This window comes from Mus pahari, chromosome 23 (genome assembly GCF_900095145.1).
Source record: "Mus pahari chromosome 23, PAHARI_EIJ_v1.1, whole genome shotgun sequence".
Classification (NCBI taxonomy): domain Eukaryota; kingdom Metazoa; phylum Chordata; class Mammalia; order Rodentia; family Muridae; genus Mus; species Mus pahari.
In genome coordinates, this window is record NC_034612.1 from 25255765 (window position 1) to 25273478 (window position 17714).

The 17714-nt window shown below is 51.1% G+C and overlaps 1 protein-coding gene across 1 annotated transcript; it reads right to left on the reverse strand.

Annotated features, from left to right (window-relative positions):
- Positions 1–3789: 3789 nt before the first annotated feature.
- On the reverse strand, positions 3790–9204 carry Vps37d (VPS37D subunit of ESCRT-I). Its single transcript, XM_021186899.1, has 4 exons — positions 9006–9204; positions 7399–7570; positions 5308–5390; positions 3790–4895 (listed from the first exon to the last, which is right to left on the reverse strand). The coding sequence occupies exons 1-4, from the start codon at positions 9141–9143 to the stop codon at positions 4500–4502; spliced, it is 789 nt and encodes a 262-aa protein (XP_021042558.1). The 5' UTR covers positions 9144–9204; the 3' UTR covers positions 3790–4499.
- Between the last annotated feature and the right edge of the window lie 8510 nt (positions 9205–17714).

Below are 17714 nucleotides of genomic sequence, written 5' to 3' on the forward strand. Positions count from 1 at the left end.
GAGAGAGAGAGAGAGAAAGAAAAGAAAGAAAAGAAAGAGAAAGAAAGAAAGAAAGAGAAAGAAAGAAAAAGAAAGAAAGAAAGAAAGAAAGAAAACAATAGGGGCTTGTAGGATGGTTCAGTAGGCAAAAGCACTCTATGCTAAGCCTGACCTGATGCTTGAGTTTGGTCCCCAAGACCCACATCGGGGAAGCAGAGAGCTAACTTCCTAAGTTGGTTTCTAACAGCAATAAATAAACAAATAGAATGTAAAGATGTTCAAATTCTCCAAATAAGAAACCAGCCATTCCAGGGGTTCAGGGTGTGTGTCATGTGCCAGCTGCAGGAGTCTGTCATAGGTAGTATTTCCCCCCCCCCCTTGGCAATGGGGATGGTCATTCTGGGTATGTCCATCCCTAGAACCTGGAGGCAGAACACTGAAAATGTTCTGCCTGAAATCTTCAGAAAGTACTACTATACATCTATTATCAAGGGGTCTTGAGTCTTTGATTTGTTTGTTTTTTTGTTTTGAGTCTAAGTCTGTCCTGGAACTCACTCTGTAGACCAGGCTGGCCTTAAACTTAGAGATCCACCTGCTTCTGCCTCCCGAGTGCTGGGATTAAAGGTGTGTGCCACCGAATCTCACCTCACTGTTAGGCAACCTGAAAGACCCATCTGGTTTCCACGGTAACACTTATCCCTTCCTATGTCCTCTCTGGGTTGGATTCTTTATTTGTTTGGTTTGGTTTAGTTTGGTTTGGTTTTGAGACCGGATCTCTCTGTATAGCCCTGGCTGTCCTGGAACTCACTCAGTAGACCAGGCTGGCCTAGAACTCACAGAGATCTGCTTTCCTCTGCCTCCTGAGTGCTGGGATTAAAGGCATGCACCACCATTGCCTTTCGGGCGTTTTTATTTTATTTTGAATCTTGAGACAGGTTTTCATTTAGCCGAGGATGGCTTTAAATTTCCTATGTAGTCGTCATGGATGACCTTGAGCCTCCTGCCTCCAGCTGGGATTACAGATGTGCACGTCCACACCTGGTTTATGCAGTGCTGGAGATGCCATGTTAGGGATGGAACCCTGGACTGCACGCACGCTAGGCTGCTGTGCCACTAACTAAAACACACCCCAAGCTGCCTGGCTTCTTTTTGTTTGTTTGTTTGTTTGGGTGTTTGTTTTTTGAGACAGGGTTTCTCTGTGTAGCTCTGGTTGTCCTGGAACTCACTTTGTAGACCAGGCTGGCCTCGAACTCAGAACTCCGCTGCCTCTGTCTCCCAAGTGATGGGATGAAAGGCATGCGCCACCAACACCTGGTCTCTTCCTGGCTTCTTTTCTGTCCTAGGTAAGGAAGACTGAAGCCAGTCCTAGACACTAATCTAGAAACTATTTCTCAAAGTTCTGGTAATGGAGAAAGAGGTACCCAGACCCAGTCTTAGGTCTCCCAGACTCCATTTTTGAGACAAATTCTCACTGTGTACCCTTGACTGGTATGGAACACAGAGAGATCCTCCTGCCTCTGCCTCCTAAATGCTGAGATCAAAGGCCCGTGCCACCACATCCTGCCTCTTTTTCCTTCAAACAAAACTGCCTGGAATGTTGGTCTCGTGTGTCAAAGACAGCACTGAAGAGACTGGGAGAATAAAGGATGAGGTCCTGTGGGGTTTCTCCAGTGGGCACTCCTCCCTGCACCCTTCTGGCAATGACTGGTTGAGCTTAAAGGTTCTACAGTCCAGCCAGGAGGTAGTGTCACATACCTTTGATCCCAGAACTAGGGAGGCAGAGGCAGGCAGATAGTTCTAGGCCAGCCTCCTCTACAGAGAGCGTTCTGGGACAATCAGAGCTACACAGGGAAACCCTGTCTGGGAGTGGGGTGAGGGGATCTCTAAGATCTAGCAAATCCTTAAGCTCTTCTCACAAATCAGGGATCCCCACATGGAGCCCACTTTTGGTCCCCAAGTTCTCCTGCCGTTGTTCGTTCTTTCTTTTTTTTAAAGATTTATTTATTTATTTATTTATTCATTTATTATATGTGTGTACACTGTAGCTGTCTTCAAACACTCCTGCCGTTGTTCTTGACTCTATCCTCAAGGCTATCCTTGGGATGTCCTGGGCTGAACACACATTTTTCTATTTGCACACTTTTTTATTCTGGGGAACTTAGTCCCAAGTCTCTTTCTCACCTTTTATACTCCAAAGAGGCCAATGTGGTCTCTCTGTCTCTGTCTCTGTCTCTCTGTCTCTCTGTCTCTCTCTTTTTTTTTTTTTTTTTTGGTTTTTTGAGACAGGGTTTCTCTGTGTAGCCCTGGCTGTCCTCGAACTCAGAAATCTTCCTGCCTCTGCCTCCCGAGTGCTGAGATTAAAGGCGTGCACCACCACGTCCAGCGTGGTGTCTCTTTTATATCAAAAATTTCAGTGAAAAATAGAGTCAGCCCAACAGCCTCTCAACCTGTGGGTCAAGACCCCTTGGGCTAACCTCTACCCCCCCCCCCTTTTTTTTTTTTTTTGGTTTTTCTAGGCAGGGTTTCTCTGTATAGCCCTGGCTGTCCTAGNACTCACTCTGTAGACAAGGCTGGCCTCAAACTCAGAAATCTGCCTGCCTCTCTGCCTCCCAAGTGCTGGGATTAAAGGCATGCACCACCACTGCCCAGCCTACATTGTCATTCTTAACAGTACCAAAATTACAGTTGTGAAGTTGCAAAGAAAATAATTTTATGGTTGGGGTCATCGCATCCGAGGAACCGTATTAAATGGTCCCAGCGTTAGGAAAGTTGAGGACCACTGTTCTAGAAGGTTCTTTAGTAATGAAGACCAAGTCCACACCAGCCTTGTAAGCTTCAATAGCACCCTTGTTAATTATTTGTTTTTTTTTTCACACCCTTGTTGATTTGACACAATGCCTCACTCTGTAGTCTAGGGTGGCCAGGAACTCACTACCCCAGGCTAGCCCCAAACTGGGATTATGGGATTGTGCCACCATACCTGACTTCTATAGTGCTTTTGGCAGTCTATCATTATTTATAGGGGGTTTCTGTGCCTCTTGGCCAAATTCCTTCTACTTAGACTTGACCTTGACTGATCCAAGAATGCTCCTGCTGCAAATGGGGATCTCACCATGTATTTGGACTTCAATTTTTATGTAGACTTTGCTAGTTTTGAATGGGTTTTGGTGAGGGTGACCTTGAACTCCTGACCTTTCAGCCTCCACCCTACGTGGGAGATTACAAGTGTGACCCAACGTGCCTGGTCTAGGGAGTGCTAGGGATTGAACCCACGGCTTCCTGCACGCTACACAAGCATTCTTCCAACTACCAGCCCTGGGCCTTTGCACTTTCAATCTTCCTGCTTCAGCCTGCCCCATTCTGGGCTCACAGAAAGGCCCCTCTTCCCGATGTTCTGTTTGCCAGTCTTCTTGCCCTACATCCATCTTCCAAGCTGGCCACTTAATGTCTCTCTAGTGGAAGACAGATGCCTGCATTCCTAACAGAACCCCTCCATCACCCACTGAAGGTACCATCAGTGGAGGCTGTGGTTTGGCGGGCCAGAGATGGCGGTACCATCCGGATCCAGGTGACAAGTGAGCAATCCCGGAATACAAGGTGCAAGGCAGGTGAGGCACCCGGAGACATGGAGTAGACATGGCGAGTCACAGGAGCCGGAAATCAGGCAGCTTCTCTCAGGAGGCTGCAGTGGGCCTTGCAGGTCAGTTGAGCCTTGGATGGGCAGGGAAAAGAAGGGCATCTCAACAGGAGAAGCGCCAGAGCAGAAGGTGTGGAGGCTGGCTGAGGGAGCAGAGAGGAGGCGGGGCATCATCACCGTCATCCATCAGCGCATTTATTGACAGCCCCTAGGAGGCGGGGCTGGGGACAGAACATACAAAGACAAGGACCTGCCCTCAAAAAGGTTCCATTCTAAGGAGACAGGGACAGAAAAATACAGAATGGTTTTTCCTGGGGGTGGCAGGCTCTCACCTGTGCAGGTCAGAAGCTTCTGTCCTACCTTGCCCCAGGGCCAGCTGCAAGGCCATTGGGGGTGTCCCTGGGTCCGCAGCTGGGGCATGACCACCCGGCTCCTAGGCGGAGGGCCCCCAAACTGCAGGAAGGGTTAGCTCAGGATATGAGGAGAACAATCCAGTAAGCCTTGTTCGAGCCCAGTAGTGTGGCAGGGTGCGACGGGCCCCCAAGCAAGACCCCTCTGGAAGAAGCAGGACCCCATAAAGTTCTTTTTCATTTGAGGACCTGACTTGGCACCCTGGAGGCCCCAGCCGGGGAGACGAAAAAAATAAAATAAAAAAGGCAGAGTTTCCTTGGTGACCGGAGTCCAGCACCCTGCCCACCCCACCCCCAGCCCTCTATGGGCCTCTTCGGGGAGCCCCTCTTCCCCAGCTCAGCCTCCAGGGCCCTGGGCCTGCCTGAGGCTAGGGGGAGGGGCCTGCCCCTCCCCCCACCCAGGCAATGGGGGAGGAGGAGGAGCCATGAATCAAGTTTGTCTGGACCCCCGCTGGGAGGCCGCACCCTGGCTCCTACCGATGAGGGGGTTCAGGCTGAGAGGGTCGAGGGCTCAGCAAAGGGGCTGGGCCAAAAGGGCACCCGGGGGAGCCCTTCACTGGGGGCACTGGGCGGGAGTCCAAGGGGGGCAGGCTCCGGGGTACTGCTGGAGGTGGTCCCCGGGCGGCCCCAGTGGGCAGGACGGCAGCAGCAGGGAAGGGTTTGGGGGGATCCATGGCGGTAGCAGCAGCAGCAGCAGCAGCAGCAGCAGTTGTGGGGGCCGGCTGGGCAGAGCGCTCTCGACGCCTCAGCACCTCCTGTAGTTTCTCGGCCTGTGTCCGCCTCAGGTGGGCCAGGGCACGGCCCCTCTGGAAGGCTGGCAGGAAAGCCTCCAGGCTCTGTTCCCCCAGCAGCAGCTGCTCCATCTGGACCTGGGTAGCCATCCAGGAGGGAAAGGGAGAGTTGGGGAGGCAATCTCATCAGACAGAGCCTGACTCCTTCCCCACGGTGACCAGCCAGCAGAGGCCCTGAGCTTCCAACCTGGCCCAGCCTCTGGCTTACCCAGACTGGACAGGTGTCCACCTTATTTCCACAAAGAGGGCTGCCCTGTACCCTTGAACACACTTAAGGATCTGCTCCCAACCCGGCCCAGAGAAATGGGCCTTACGACTCGGCCGACCCTGCCCTCCAGCGTCTGTAGACATCCCTAGGACCGCAAACTCTGCTGACCCGAGCAGAGTCCAGAAAGTTCTGGAGGCAATCACGGAGGGTTTCTCAGAGAAGACCCCAACGAGACTGGTTTCCCTCCCTGTTGACCTGGCCCCAGCCACCTCTACCCCTCACCTCAGCCTCCTGCTCAGCCTCTTCCAGCTCAGCTTGCAGCCAGCCCAGCGCACATTGGGGGCTCCAGCGATGCATGCTCTTCTCTGAGGACCACAGGGGGACAGACAGGGACTCTGACTCTCCCAGTGACCGCAGGCGACTCTACAGTTCCCATTTCTGTGGCCTCCACATCCTCACCTGGCTTTGATTTCTTTTGAGGCAGGGCCTCATAGCACCTCTAACTTGGACCGTGTAGCCCAAGCTATCCTTGAACTCCTGATCCTCCGGGATCTAGACCTCAAAGTGCTGAGATCGGAGGCATGCGCAGACAAGTTCAGCTTATTTCTGTTTGTTTGCTAGACTATTGTTTCTTTTTCTTTTAAAAAAGAATTTAGTTTTAATGATATGTATGTGTCTGTATATGGGCGTGAGAACTGAAATGCAGATTCCTGAAGAGGCCAGAGGCTGTCAGACCTAGCATGAAGCTGGAGTCTGTGTGACCTGCCCAGCATGGGTGCTGGAAACCGAACTCCTATCTTTTCCAACAGCTGAGCAACCTCTCCAGCCATCATCATCATCATCATCATCATCATCATCATCATCATCATCATCAGGTCTTACTGTGTAGCTCAGGCTAGCTTGCCAAATGTGGTTATTTTTGCCTCAGCCTCCTGAGGCCCGGGATTACACACACGTACCACCATACCTGGCTCAGTATGTTCAATAACATGGGCACTACTGAGTGTCTGTGGACAGATGGCCTCCTCACTTCCACATTGAGGATACCACTACCCAACCCATCAGTTAGGTCAGACATGAGGCGGTCCTACATCCTAGAATATAAAATAAAGCACTGGGTGTTTTGACCACTGGGGAACCCAACCTTTGAGTTTCTTTTCTTCCTCCTTTTTTTTCTTTTTAAATTTTTATTTCATGTGTATGTGTGTTTTGCCTGCATATATGTATGCGCACTCATGGACATCTGAGATATTATTAGATTTCACAGAACTGTTGTGAGCTGCCATGTATGTAGATGCTGGGATTCGAACCCAGGTCCTCTGGAAGAGTAGCAAGTGAGTAGCTTTTGAGCCATCTCTCCAGTCCCATTTCTCGTTTTCTGTTTGATGTTGGATTTTTACTTATTTAAATGTGTGTATTTACATTTTATTTGCATTGGTGTTTTGCCTGCCTGTGTGTCTATGTGCAGGTGTGTCAGATCCTGGTGTTACAGACAGGTGTGAGCTGTTCTGTGGGTCCGGGGGTTTGAACCCGGGTCCTCTGGAGGCACAGTCAGTGCCTTCAAATGCTGAGCCATCTCTCCAGCCCCTTGATGTTAGTTTGTTTTGTTTTTTTTTTTAAAACTGTTTTAAATTACGTTTTTATTTTGTGTTCTCGTGTGTATGTGGGTGGGCACACTCATACCACTCAAGCGTTGTAGAGGTCAGAGGTCAATTTATAGGAACTGGGTTTTCTCCTTCCACCTCCGTAGGTCCCAGGAAGCAGACTCAAGCTTGCCACCTAGTGTCATGATTCAGTGAACCGTCCTCAACCTTGGTGAGGTTTTTGTTGTTGGCTTTTGGTTTGTTTTTCCGTTTTTTGTTTTTGAGATAGGGTCTCAGGTAGCCCAGGCTGGCCTCAGACTCACTCTAGCCAAGATTGGCCTTGAACTACTGATCCTCTGATGTCTGCCTCCCAAGGGGTGGGAATGTATGCATATGTCACCATGCCCAGCTTGGGTCTCCGTTCTTCTACTGCCCAGGGTCTCTTCAACACGACCGTTTGTTTGTTTTTTTTTGTTTTGAGGCGGGGTCTCCCCTCAAGACACAGAGAAGCCTGATCAAGACCTCGCTACATAACCCAGGGCTGGCCTTCGAGTTTTGTGATCCTCCCGCCTCTGCCTCCCAAGTCCTGGGATTACACACAATGGGAGACCCAGCCCAGTCCTCCATGCCTGCTTCCTCCACAGGTCAACAACTCACTCTGCCAGGGGGCCAAAACCAACTCCCTTCACACTTTGTCCAGGAGCAGGTGTGTCCCCGGTCCCACCCGTAAGAACCTGGCACGAATTAAGGCCAACCCCACCCCAAGCAGGTCTCCTGGGCCGCCCCTCACCCAGTCTCTGCAGTTTGTCTGCGCAGTTCTCAGCCACCTCTCGAAGCTCTTGGTACTTGATGGCCAGGGCTGTCCGGCCCATCTCCAGGCGGGGCCGCAAGGCCAGGTTCTCCTTGGCCAGCGCGTAGTTAGAGGCCAAGCAGGCATCCCGTTCCAGCTGCAGACCCTGGAACTGCGGTGGACGAGAGCTAAGAGGCCTGGGCTCAGACTGCCCAGGGTCACCTGAAGTCCACCCTTGCACAACACCCACCACAGGCCCTGGCCAAAGGCACCCGGGAGCCCCCAACCAGCAAGGGTGACAGGGCCAACAGGTGGAGGAACCAGGCTTTGCCTTACATCTTTTCTTTGGGCCCCAGTTTCTACTACAATTAAAAACAAAACAAAACAAAAACAAAACAAAACAAAACAAAAAAACCACCCGCCTAGCTTACGGAGCTGTTGTGAGACTTAAGTGAACCAAACTATGAAGGCCTCTACAAATGTTAGTTAATTTTTAATTTTTCAATTAACATGTCTGCTTAGGTCCCGGAGGGCTCCCCCCTCCCTCCTCTGTCCCATTTTCTCCGCTTGGACAGCTTGCCTCTCATACCAGGCCTTTGTCTCGCTTCCTCCTCAGGTGTTTGTGTGGAAAGCATCCCCACCCGCTGTTCTGACTCTTGGGGGAGTGATGTTTTCACCCCAACCTCTCCAGCAACCCCCACTCAGGTCACCCTCTCATCTCTTCTACCCCCGTGTTGGCCCTCTAGTGGAACCCCACACGCCCCCGCGAACACAACACACACCCCCTTTGCTTCTGTGGTCCCCTGCCCCTGCTAGCTGCTCACCTAGCAGGCGGCAGCACTGGGGCCCTGAAGACAGCGGCTGTTTGAGCCTGTTTCTAGGAGGGACAAGCCTAGCTCCCCACCCCTGGAGAATGCGCTCCCTCCATCTGTCCCCTGATCCTTGCACAAGCCCCTCCTCGTCTGGCTCCTTCTAACACACACTTTCTCGTTCTGTACCCCCCTCCCGACAGACAACCAGCCCGGGCCTATGTCTCCAGTGAAATATACAACTTTCTCTTATGGTGGCCTACGGAATACAAGCCTCTGTATTCAAAGACCCATACCCAATGGCAGACACAAAGCCCCCTCCCCATCTAATGCATTACTCCCCCACCCCATTTTCCCAGCTATCCTCTCCACCCCAGGTGTCAAGCAGGCCTTCAGTTCTCCCCCGAGCAAGGCGCCTCCCCTTTCTGGCCCTACAGAACGTGGGTGTGCTGAGCCAGGGCCCCCCACAACACAGCTCACCCTCCACCTCCCGCCCCCCAGAACACACCTCCCCGGAGCATCCTCGGGAGGGCACGCCTCGCGGCCATCCCGGGGTGCACGGGTGCATCCCCGGGCGCCCCCCTTCCGCACCACTCGCCCCAGGCTGGATCGGGGCGCCCCCCAGCCCCCGGGGGCGGCTCCGCGGGGCCCACTCGGACGTGCCAGCCTCCCATGATCCCGAGGCCTGGCAGCTCCAGGGGGGTGGCCTCCGCTGGCTGGGTCTCCGGGTCCCCGCAGGCCGCAGCCCGACCTCTCCATCCCCCCACACCCTCCTCCTGCCCGCGCCCCCCGCGTTACCTTCCTGCTGAGCCGCACGATCCGGTCCAGCTTGGGCTCATCTTGAAGCAGATCCCGGAGCTGCCCGGTGCTGAGGATCCCAAAGCGCCCCGGGCTGCCGGGCTCCGGCCCCGCCCGCGCCGCCCGGGCCCGGTACATACCGCCCGCCCGCGCCCCCAGCTCGGCTGCTGGCTCGGCCCGATCGGCCCCGCTCCGCCCCGGCTCCGCTCCGGCTCCGCTCCGGGCTCCGGGCTCCGGCTCCAGCTCCAGCTCCGGCCGCGCGCTGCGCTGACAGCGTTCTGCCACCAGGGGGCGCCTTGACCGCTCTTAAAGGGGCCGCCGCCGCGGCTGGCCAGACTGGGGGTGGGGCAGATAGGGGGTGGGCCGCACCCGGAGATCTCCCGCCGGGGTGTTCCCGAGCCATAGCAAACCTGTCGCTCAAAGCGGGCTCCCTCCAGAAGTCCACCCTCCCACCTATGTCTCGAAATCCAAATATCCTCTCATCTCGCCCCTTCATCCTGCCACGCTTCACCGCGGACCCTCCCACCCCAGGAGCCTACAGTTTGCAAGGTTCTTTCACATTTCCCCGTTGGATGCCTACAGCTTTCTGAGTTGGGCTGGGCGCCAAAGCCCCCGTCTGGCTGCTAACTTGAACGCGTCATTCATCACCTCTGTGCCTCAGTTTTTTTCATCTGTGAAATGGGGGAGTTGAAGCACCACGAGTGAGATAGTGAAGACTGAGTACCTTTGGGGCAGGGCACGTGAATATGTAACTAACTTCCTGAGTTTCTGTTACTTTAGAGATACCGAGGCGTCACAGAGTGTTAGTGGCGTTTGGTCATAGTCTGTGTGCTTACAACGCCCTATATTCCATCCCCAACACCACCAAGAAAATAAATTAATAAAAGGTAACTTACAAAATAAAATGGATTTTAAAATCTCAAAAGATGACATCACCTTCCTGAAGTCCTATTGCTCTGGTTGGCAATCCTTGTTCCCCATCTACAAGGAGTTCGCAGGCGAAGGCACAATCTCAGCCCGACATTTAGTGCAAGACAGAATGGCAGAAGCAGACGTGGCATAACCCCAGCGCTATGATGACTGAGGCAGGGGCATTATCTAGATTTTGATGCCAGTCTGGGCTTTATAGAAAGGCTCTGTCCAAAAAATACAGATGGCAGGAGCAAGGGAGATGGCTTAGCTGTGAAATGCTTGTCATACCGCAGGAGGATCTGAGTTCAAGTCCTAGAACACAGGTAAGACTCCAGACAAGGCTGGGGGTGTTAGGCCACGCCTTTAATCCCAGCACTTGGGAGGTAGAGGCAGGCTGATCTGAGTTCAAGGCCAGCCTGGTCTACAGAGTGAGTTCCAGGACAGCCAGGACTGCACAGAGAAACCCTGTCTGTGAAAAACAAAACAGAGACTTCATTTTTCTATGTGCATATTCCCCCCACCACATATATAGTGAATGTGTTCCCCGTATACACACACACACACACACTACTATGAAGGCGCATGACTGGTTCCAGCCAATCGTACAGATCTATCTGAGGAGGTGACAACTGAATGGGGTTTCATAGGCTGAATAGGAGTTCTGGGGAATATCGTAAGCCAAGGCATAGGGACCAAGAGAGCTCAATAAGGCTGTCTCTAATCCAGCTCCATCCTCCTGCCTTGGCTCCCAAGTGTTAAGATGACATGTGTGCACCACCTCATCGGCTCTAACTTAGCCATAACTGAAATCCACTCATACGAAAGACCCCCTACCTCTGGAAGCCTTCTCTGCCTCCCCAGCCCAGGCTCCTATCTATGTCTGTCCTTTCCTGGGAGTTCGCCATTCCGTTTGCCCTTGACCGTTATCCACAGCCCATCTCTGAGCGCCCTGCTGACCTCCCTAGTCTGCTTCTCCCAAGCTGGTTATTTCTGGGAGCTTTTTAGGGAACTCCTGTCTGCCTCTCCCTTGGCCCCTCCTACGCTGGGCTAGTAACTTTCCTCCTTAGCTGTTGAGGGAGATGACAAGGAGGGTCCTGCCTCTCTGTCTGTTTATTCAGCCCCCAAGCCTCACATAAGTGCTTTCTGTAAGATAACTTTTCCCCCTCCTTTCCCCCTCAAGTCCTAGAGACTGAAGAGATGGCTCAGCAATTAAGAGCATTTGCTACTCTTGCAGAGGACCAGGGTTTGGGGCCCAGAATCCACATGGTGGCCCATAGCTGAGTGTAATTTCAGTTCCATGGGGATCTAATGCCCTCTCCCAGCTTCCTCTGACACTTGTATACATGTGATACACACACACACACACACACACACACACACACACGCACACGCGCACATACACACACACACATGCGCATGTGCTTCCTCTGACACTTGTATACATGTGATACACACACACACACACACACGCACGCACACACGCACATACACACATACACACGCACACGCACACGCACACGCGCGCACACAGGATAAGCCTTTGTTGTTTTGAAACAGAGTTTCACTGTGTCACCATGGCTGGCCTGGAATTCACTCTGTAGACCAGGCTGACTTGTATCTCACAGAGATCTGTCTGCCTCTGCCTCCTGAGTGCTGGGATTAAAGGCCTGCACCACCATCTCTGGCAATAAAAAGTCTTTTTTTTTCTTCTTTTTTTTTTTTTAAAGCTCATCGGTCGGTCCTTCCATGCCTTTCTCCAGAGCTCCACCACCTATCCTAGAAAGATACCTCTGCTTCTCCTGCCCCATTTCCCAGGATGCCCTTTGTCTCGATTCCCTCTGGCCTCCAGGAAGAGTATGACCTCAGAAGTCAACACAGACAAATGCTGCCTCGATCTGAGGATCACCTCAGCTCTCACTCTGAGGTGATTAGCTAGTCCTTTAGTCTGCTCCTGATGACTTTTGTCTGTCTCATTCACTTTAGTTTCTGCGTTAACTGACTCCCTTTTATTCCCACCCTACCTCCAGTTTGTAAAATTTGAGGGGGTAGGAATAGAAACAGAGGGTTTACCCATACAAAGCAAGTACTCTACTGTTGAGCCAAAACCTCCAGCCCCTTCCTGGGGGAGTCTAGGCAGGGGCTCTACCACTGTGTTAGATTTCAGTCTTAGTTTTATTTTATTTTATTATTTATTTTATTTTATTTATTTATTTTTGGTTTTTCAAGACAGGGTTTCTCTGTATAGCCCTGGCTGTCCTGGAACTCACTCTGTAGACCAGGCTGGCCTCGAACTCAGAAATCCAGCTGCCTCTGCCTCCCAAGTGCCGGGATTAAAGGCGTGTGCCACCACTGCCCAGCTTATTTTATTTTATTTTATACACAGGATTTCATCACATAGCCAAGGCTTGCCACGAGATCCTCCAGCCTTTACCTCTGAATTCTGGCATTACAGTTGTAGGCCAGTATGTCCCACTCCACAAGTTTTATACTTGTTTGTGTATTATTTTTGAGCAGAGGAAATATTGATTAAAGAAATGTGGAAAAAAAAAAAGCTTGGGGGCTTCATGGAGAGATAGCGCCATTCCAACTGTTAAAAGTATAGTATTCATTTATTTTTATCTTTTAAATTTTTTAAAAGATTTATTTATTTTATTTATATAGCTGTCTTCAGATACACATCAGAAGAGGGCATCAGATCCCATTACAGATGGTCGTGAGCCACCATGTGGTTGCTGGGAATTGAACTCAGGACCTCTGGAAGAACAGTCAGTGCTCTTAACCACTGAGCCATCTCTCCAGTATTTAAAAAAAAAAAAAATCTGGGAGGCAGAGGCAGGCGGATCTCTGAGTTCGAGGCCAGCCTGGTCTACAGAGTGAGTTCCAGGACAGCCAAGGCTACATAGAGAAACCCGTCTCGAAAAACCCAAAAAAGAAAAAAGAAAAAAATCTGTAATGATTACTTTTAGTATATACGTTTTGCCCGTGTGTATGTGTGCACCTCAGTTCCTGGAACTGGAACTAGAGACAGTTGTGAGCTGCCATGTGGGTGCTGGGAGCTGAACCCTAGTCCTCTAGAAGAGCAGCCAGCTCTTAACCTCGGAGCCATCTCACCAGCCCTGTTTGTTTTTAGATAGTCTCGTTAGCTGACCAAGAACTCCCTAACTTTCTTTTGTGTGTGTGTGTGTTTTTTTCGAGACAGGGTTTCTCTGTATAGCCCTGGCTGTCCTGGAACTCATTTTGTAGACCAGGCTGGCCTCGAACTCAGAGATCCGCCTGCCTCTGCCTCCCGAGTGCTGGGATTAAAGGCATGCGCCACCACGCCCGGTCTAACTTTCTATATAGACCAGGCTAGCTTCAAACTCACAGAGAGCCTCCAACTCTCTGCCTTCCGAGTGCTGGGATGAAAGGCGTGCAGCACCACGGCTCCGTGACTGTGAAAGTCCTGTCTGTGGATGATCTTTGTGTCCTCCATTACCTCAGGCCACCCTGTTAGTCCCCTCACTCCCTCCCCACCACCAAGCAAGGCTAAGGTCATAACCCACGTCCTTACTCCCAGAACCAAATTTTCACACTCCAAATGATTGGCAACCCTTTGTATGGGTAGCATAGCCATCTGTGCCCAGGCATCTCTTTAGCTGTGGGGTGGGCAGAAAGAAAAACTCAGCTAAAGGCCGAACGAGGGGCACACACCTGTAAACCCCCCGCACTCCAGGGTCCGAGGCAGGAAGAGTCTGTGTCCCACTCAGGTGGGGCTACACAGGCAGATTCTGTCTCCTAAAGCAAACAAGGGTCTGAGAGATGGTTCAGTGCGTAAAGACTTGTCACCAAGCCTGAGGACATGAGCTGAACCCCAAGAGACAACCAAGTTCTGAAAGCTGACCCACACGTGGCTCAATGTGCGTGTGTGTGCACGCGCGCACGTGCACACACACACTATACAAACACACATACACACATACACATACACACACAGAGATGGACAGACAGACAGACAGACAGGTGTCTAAGGGCCGGAGGAAAGGGTAGAGTGTTGTTCAAGGCACATGTGGCCTCTTGATTCCTCAGCAACTGTGTTCCCTTTCCCAAACCGGGCTGAGCAGACCACCGTCCCATCACAGAGTGGGGCGGGTGGGGCAGCACATGCCGTCCATCTCAACACCTAGGAAGCAAAGAAAGACAGGCGGATCTCTGTGAGTCGAGGCCAACCTGGTCTGCAGAGTGAGTTCCAGACCAGCTACACAATAGGGAGTCCCTGTCTCAAAGCAAAGCAAACACAAACAAACAAACAAACAAACAAACAAAAAACCAAGAAGTTGTAAAGAAACAAAAAGAAACAAATTGAAAAGCCCAAAGATGCCTTATCAACTCCACTCTTCAGCTATTTTCTTTGGTACTTTCCATATACTGATTATCTCTTCCTGTGAAGACTAAAAAAAGAACCAAGAGACCTGTCGGGTGGCTCACTGGGTAGCAGCTCTCACATGCAGCTCTGGTGGCCTAAGTTCCACCCCTAGGACCCACATAAAGGTGGAGGAGAACTGACTGCTGCCTCTGACCTCCACAGGTGTGCTGTGGTATGTGAAAACCCTTTTGTCGTGCAGACACAATACCGCTCCGATGGCAGGAATAAGATGGCTAAGCACGGTGGGGGGGAGCCTGACAATCTGAGTTTGGTCCCTGGGACCCACGCGCTAGAAGGAGAGAACCGACTGCAACACGTTGTCATGTGACCTCCTCGGACGCTCTGCAGCACACACACACACACACACACACACACATGAGTGCACACACATGTGTGTACACACAATTATTAGTTAATTTCATGTGACCTCCTCGGATGCTCTGCAACACACACACACACACACACACACACACACATGAGTGCACACACACGTGTGTACACACAATTATTAGTTAATTAAAAGACTAGGAGCGGGCGTGGTGGCGCACGCCTTTAATCTCAGCACTTGGGAGGCAGAGACAGGCGGATTTCTGTGTTCGAGGTCAGCCTGGTCTACAGAGTGAGTTCCAGGACAGCCAGGGCTACACAGAGAAACACTGTCTCGAAAAACCAAANAAAAAAAAAAAAAAAAAAAAGACTAGGAAGAACGGACAAAACAATCAGCCATCTGGGGTTCCCATTGAGCTCCCTTCCTAATGGCTGAGTTTCTGGATTCTATCTCTCCATTGAAGGCGCCCCCACCTCCCAAAACAGGGTCTTATTAAGTACTAGCTGGTTTTGTGTGTCAACTTGACATAAGCTCAAGTTATCATAAAGGAGCCTCCTTTGAGAAAAATGTCTTCATTCGATTAAGCTATACTGCCACCGTCAGCCTGCAGGAACTGGGACAAAATACAGAGCATCCTTGTGATCTGTGCTCTTCCATCCATCCATCCATCCATCCATCCATCCATCCATCCATCCATCCATCCATCCTTCTTCCTCCTCCTCTTCTTCCTTCTTTCTTCTTCTTTGGTTTCTTGAGAAAGGGTTTCTCTGTGCAGCCCTGGCTGTCCTGGAACTAGCTCTGTAGGTCAGGCTGGCCTCCAACTCAGAGTTCCACTTGCCTCTACCTCTGCCTCTCAGGTGCTGGCTTTAGAGGGATGCACCACCATGGCCCGGTTTCCTCCTTCTTGTCCCCCCCCCACACTTTAGATAGTATTTCGTGTACCCCAAACTGGCCTTAGACTCATTATTATGTTGTCCAGGCTTCCACTGAACTCACAGACTTCTGCCCGCAGTCTCCTGAATGCTGGGATTACAGACACGCAGCACCATAGCAGGTTTGTGCGGTGTTGGTGCTGGGATCCTGGGCTTCGGGTGTACTAGGCAGACACTCTAACAGCCGCTCTGTATCCCACCCCTCTCTTTTCTTACTAATGAAACAGGAAGCAGTCCCCCACCTCCTCTGATGGTTAATAGATGGAGAGAATCTACCCACAGAAAGATCTGAGAAGGTCACGGAGGGACCCTAGCCAGGGCTGAGTACTGGGATGTCAGAGAGTGAGAGGCAGCCAAGTGGATCAGGGTTGTGGAACCCAGAAGATTGGGAGCTCAGGCTATCCTGGGCTACAAAACAAAATCGTCTCCCAAACAAAAACAAAAAGGGCTCTTTAGGCAATGCTTTCTGTCAATCTTCTGGGACCTTCCTCACACAAGGACACCCCACGTCTATTGAGCAAGGGAGAGCAATCCACAGGAAGCATCTAACCTATCCCCTGTCGTCCTCAGCATCCAAGCACCTCTACCGTCTTTCTTCTAAGACTTGGTGTACAGCTTGGCACTGGAGTCCTGGACTAGAATCCCCCCAGTGAGGCGCTGGAAATTCGCCTCAAAGCAACATTTGCCAAGCACACCCAGACCCCGTGTTCCATCCCCCTTCAATCAGCCTCCCGGGACCAGGCTTGTTCTTGAAGTTTCTGCCCATCTCCACTTTGTCTCTCTGACAGAGTCCATGACCACAGTTCTCCCTACTTCCCGTCCCCATCTTTACCCTGTCCTCCTGTTGCTTTGCCTGAGATAGATGTGGACGCAGCTGTGCCCTTCCAGATACATCCAAGATGGTCCACAGCACATAGCTAGAGCTAGGACAGGGTCTGGGTGACAATGTTTTGCCCAAATTCCTGCTTCCACCATTTTATGAATAGGTAGGGCCAACCCAGGTAAATGTGAGGTTTTAGGGTTTTTTTTTCTTCCTTTCTTTTCTTTCTTCCTTTCTTTTCTTTCTTTCTTTCTTTCTTTCTTTCTTTCTTTCTTTCTTTCTTTCTTTCTTTCTTTGGTTTTTCGAGCTAGATTTTTCTCTGTGTAGCCCTGGCTATCCTGGAACTCTGTAGACCAGGCTGCCCTCAAACTCAGAAATCCACCTGTCTCTGCCTCCAGAGTGCTGGGATTAAAGGTGTGCGCCACCATTGACTGCTGTGTAGCTCTGGCAGGGTTGGAATGCATCCTATGTCTGCCTTCTGAGTGCCAGGACTACCGGCGTGTACCCTTCTACCTAGCTGGAATGTGAATTTTCGAGAAATGTTATCAATAATATTTGATTACTCATAGCTTACCTCCAGATAGCACCTGAGAACTACGGCCGGTCAGATTGCTTAGCTAGTCCATGCTCTTACTGCCGAGCCCGAGGACCAGAGCGTGATCTTCAGGACCCACATGGTGGAAGGAGAGCCAAGTCTCACCTCTCACAGCACCTCTCTGTGCTTTGGCAGGCATGTGCCCAAGCACATGAACACACATGTGCACACACAATATAAGTAAAATGCAACAGTTTTCCTTTTTTGTTTGCTACTAGGTTTATATTTATATTTATATTTTATTCTATAGAGAATGGTTTGGCCTGAGCATGTCATGTATGTATGCATGTGTTGTGAACCCAGAGGTCAAAAGAAGGCATCCAAGTTCCTGGAGTTATGGATGGCTGTGAACCCATAGTTGACATGGTGCCGAGAATCAAGCTGTGGTCCTCTCTGAGAGCAACCGGTTCTCATAACCCAGCACCAACTTTCCAGCTCCCTGTAATAACTTTTCAAAAGAGAAATACTGAGCCAGGCAGTGATGGCGCACACCTTCATTCCCACATTCCCAGCAATCTGGAGACAGAGGCAGGCAGATCTCTGTAAATTCGAGGCCAGCCTGATCTGTAGAGTGAGTTTCAGAACAGCCAGGGCTACACAGAGAAACTATGTCTGGAGCGAGCGAGAGAGAGAGAGAGAGAGAGAGAGAGAGAGAGAGAGAGAGAGAGAGAGAGAGAAGAAGAAGAAGAAGAAGAAGAAGAAGAAGAAGAAGAAGAAGAA

Coding starts and splice junctions, on each gene's coding strand:
- Vps37d (XM_021186899.1), bottom strand. CDS start 9,143: ATGTACCGGGCCCGGGCGGCGCGGGCGGGGCCGGAGCCCGGCAGCCCG. Junction 7,571..9,005: donor TCGTGCGGCTCAGCAGGAAG/GTAACGCGGGGG, acceptor CGTCCACCGCAG/TTCCAGGGTCTGCAGCTGGA. Junction 5,391..7,398: donor AGACAAACTGCAGAGACTGG/GTGAGGGGCGGC, acceptor TGTGGTCCTCAG/AGAAGAGCATGCATCGCTGG.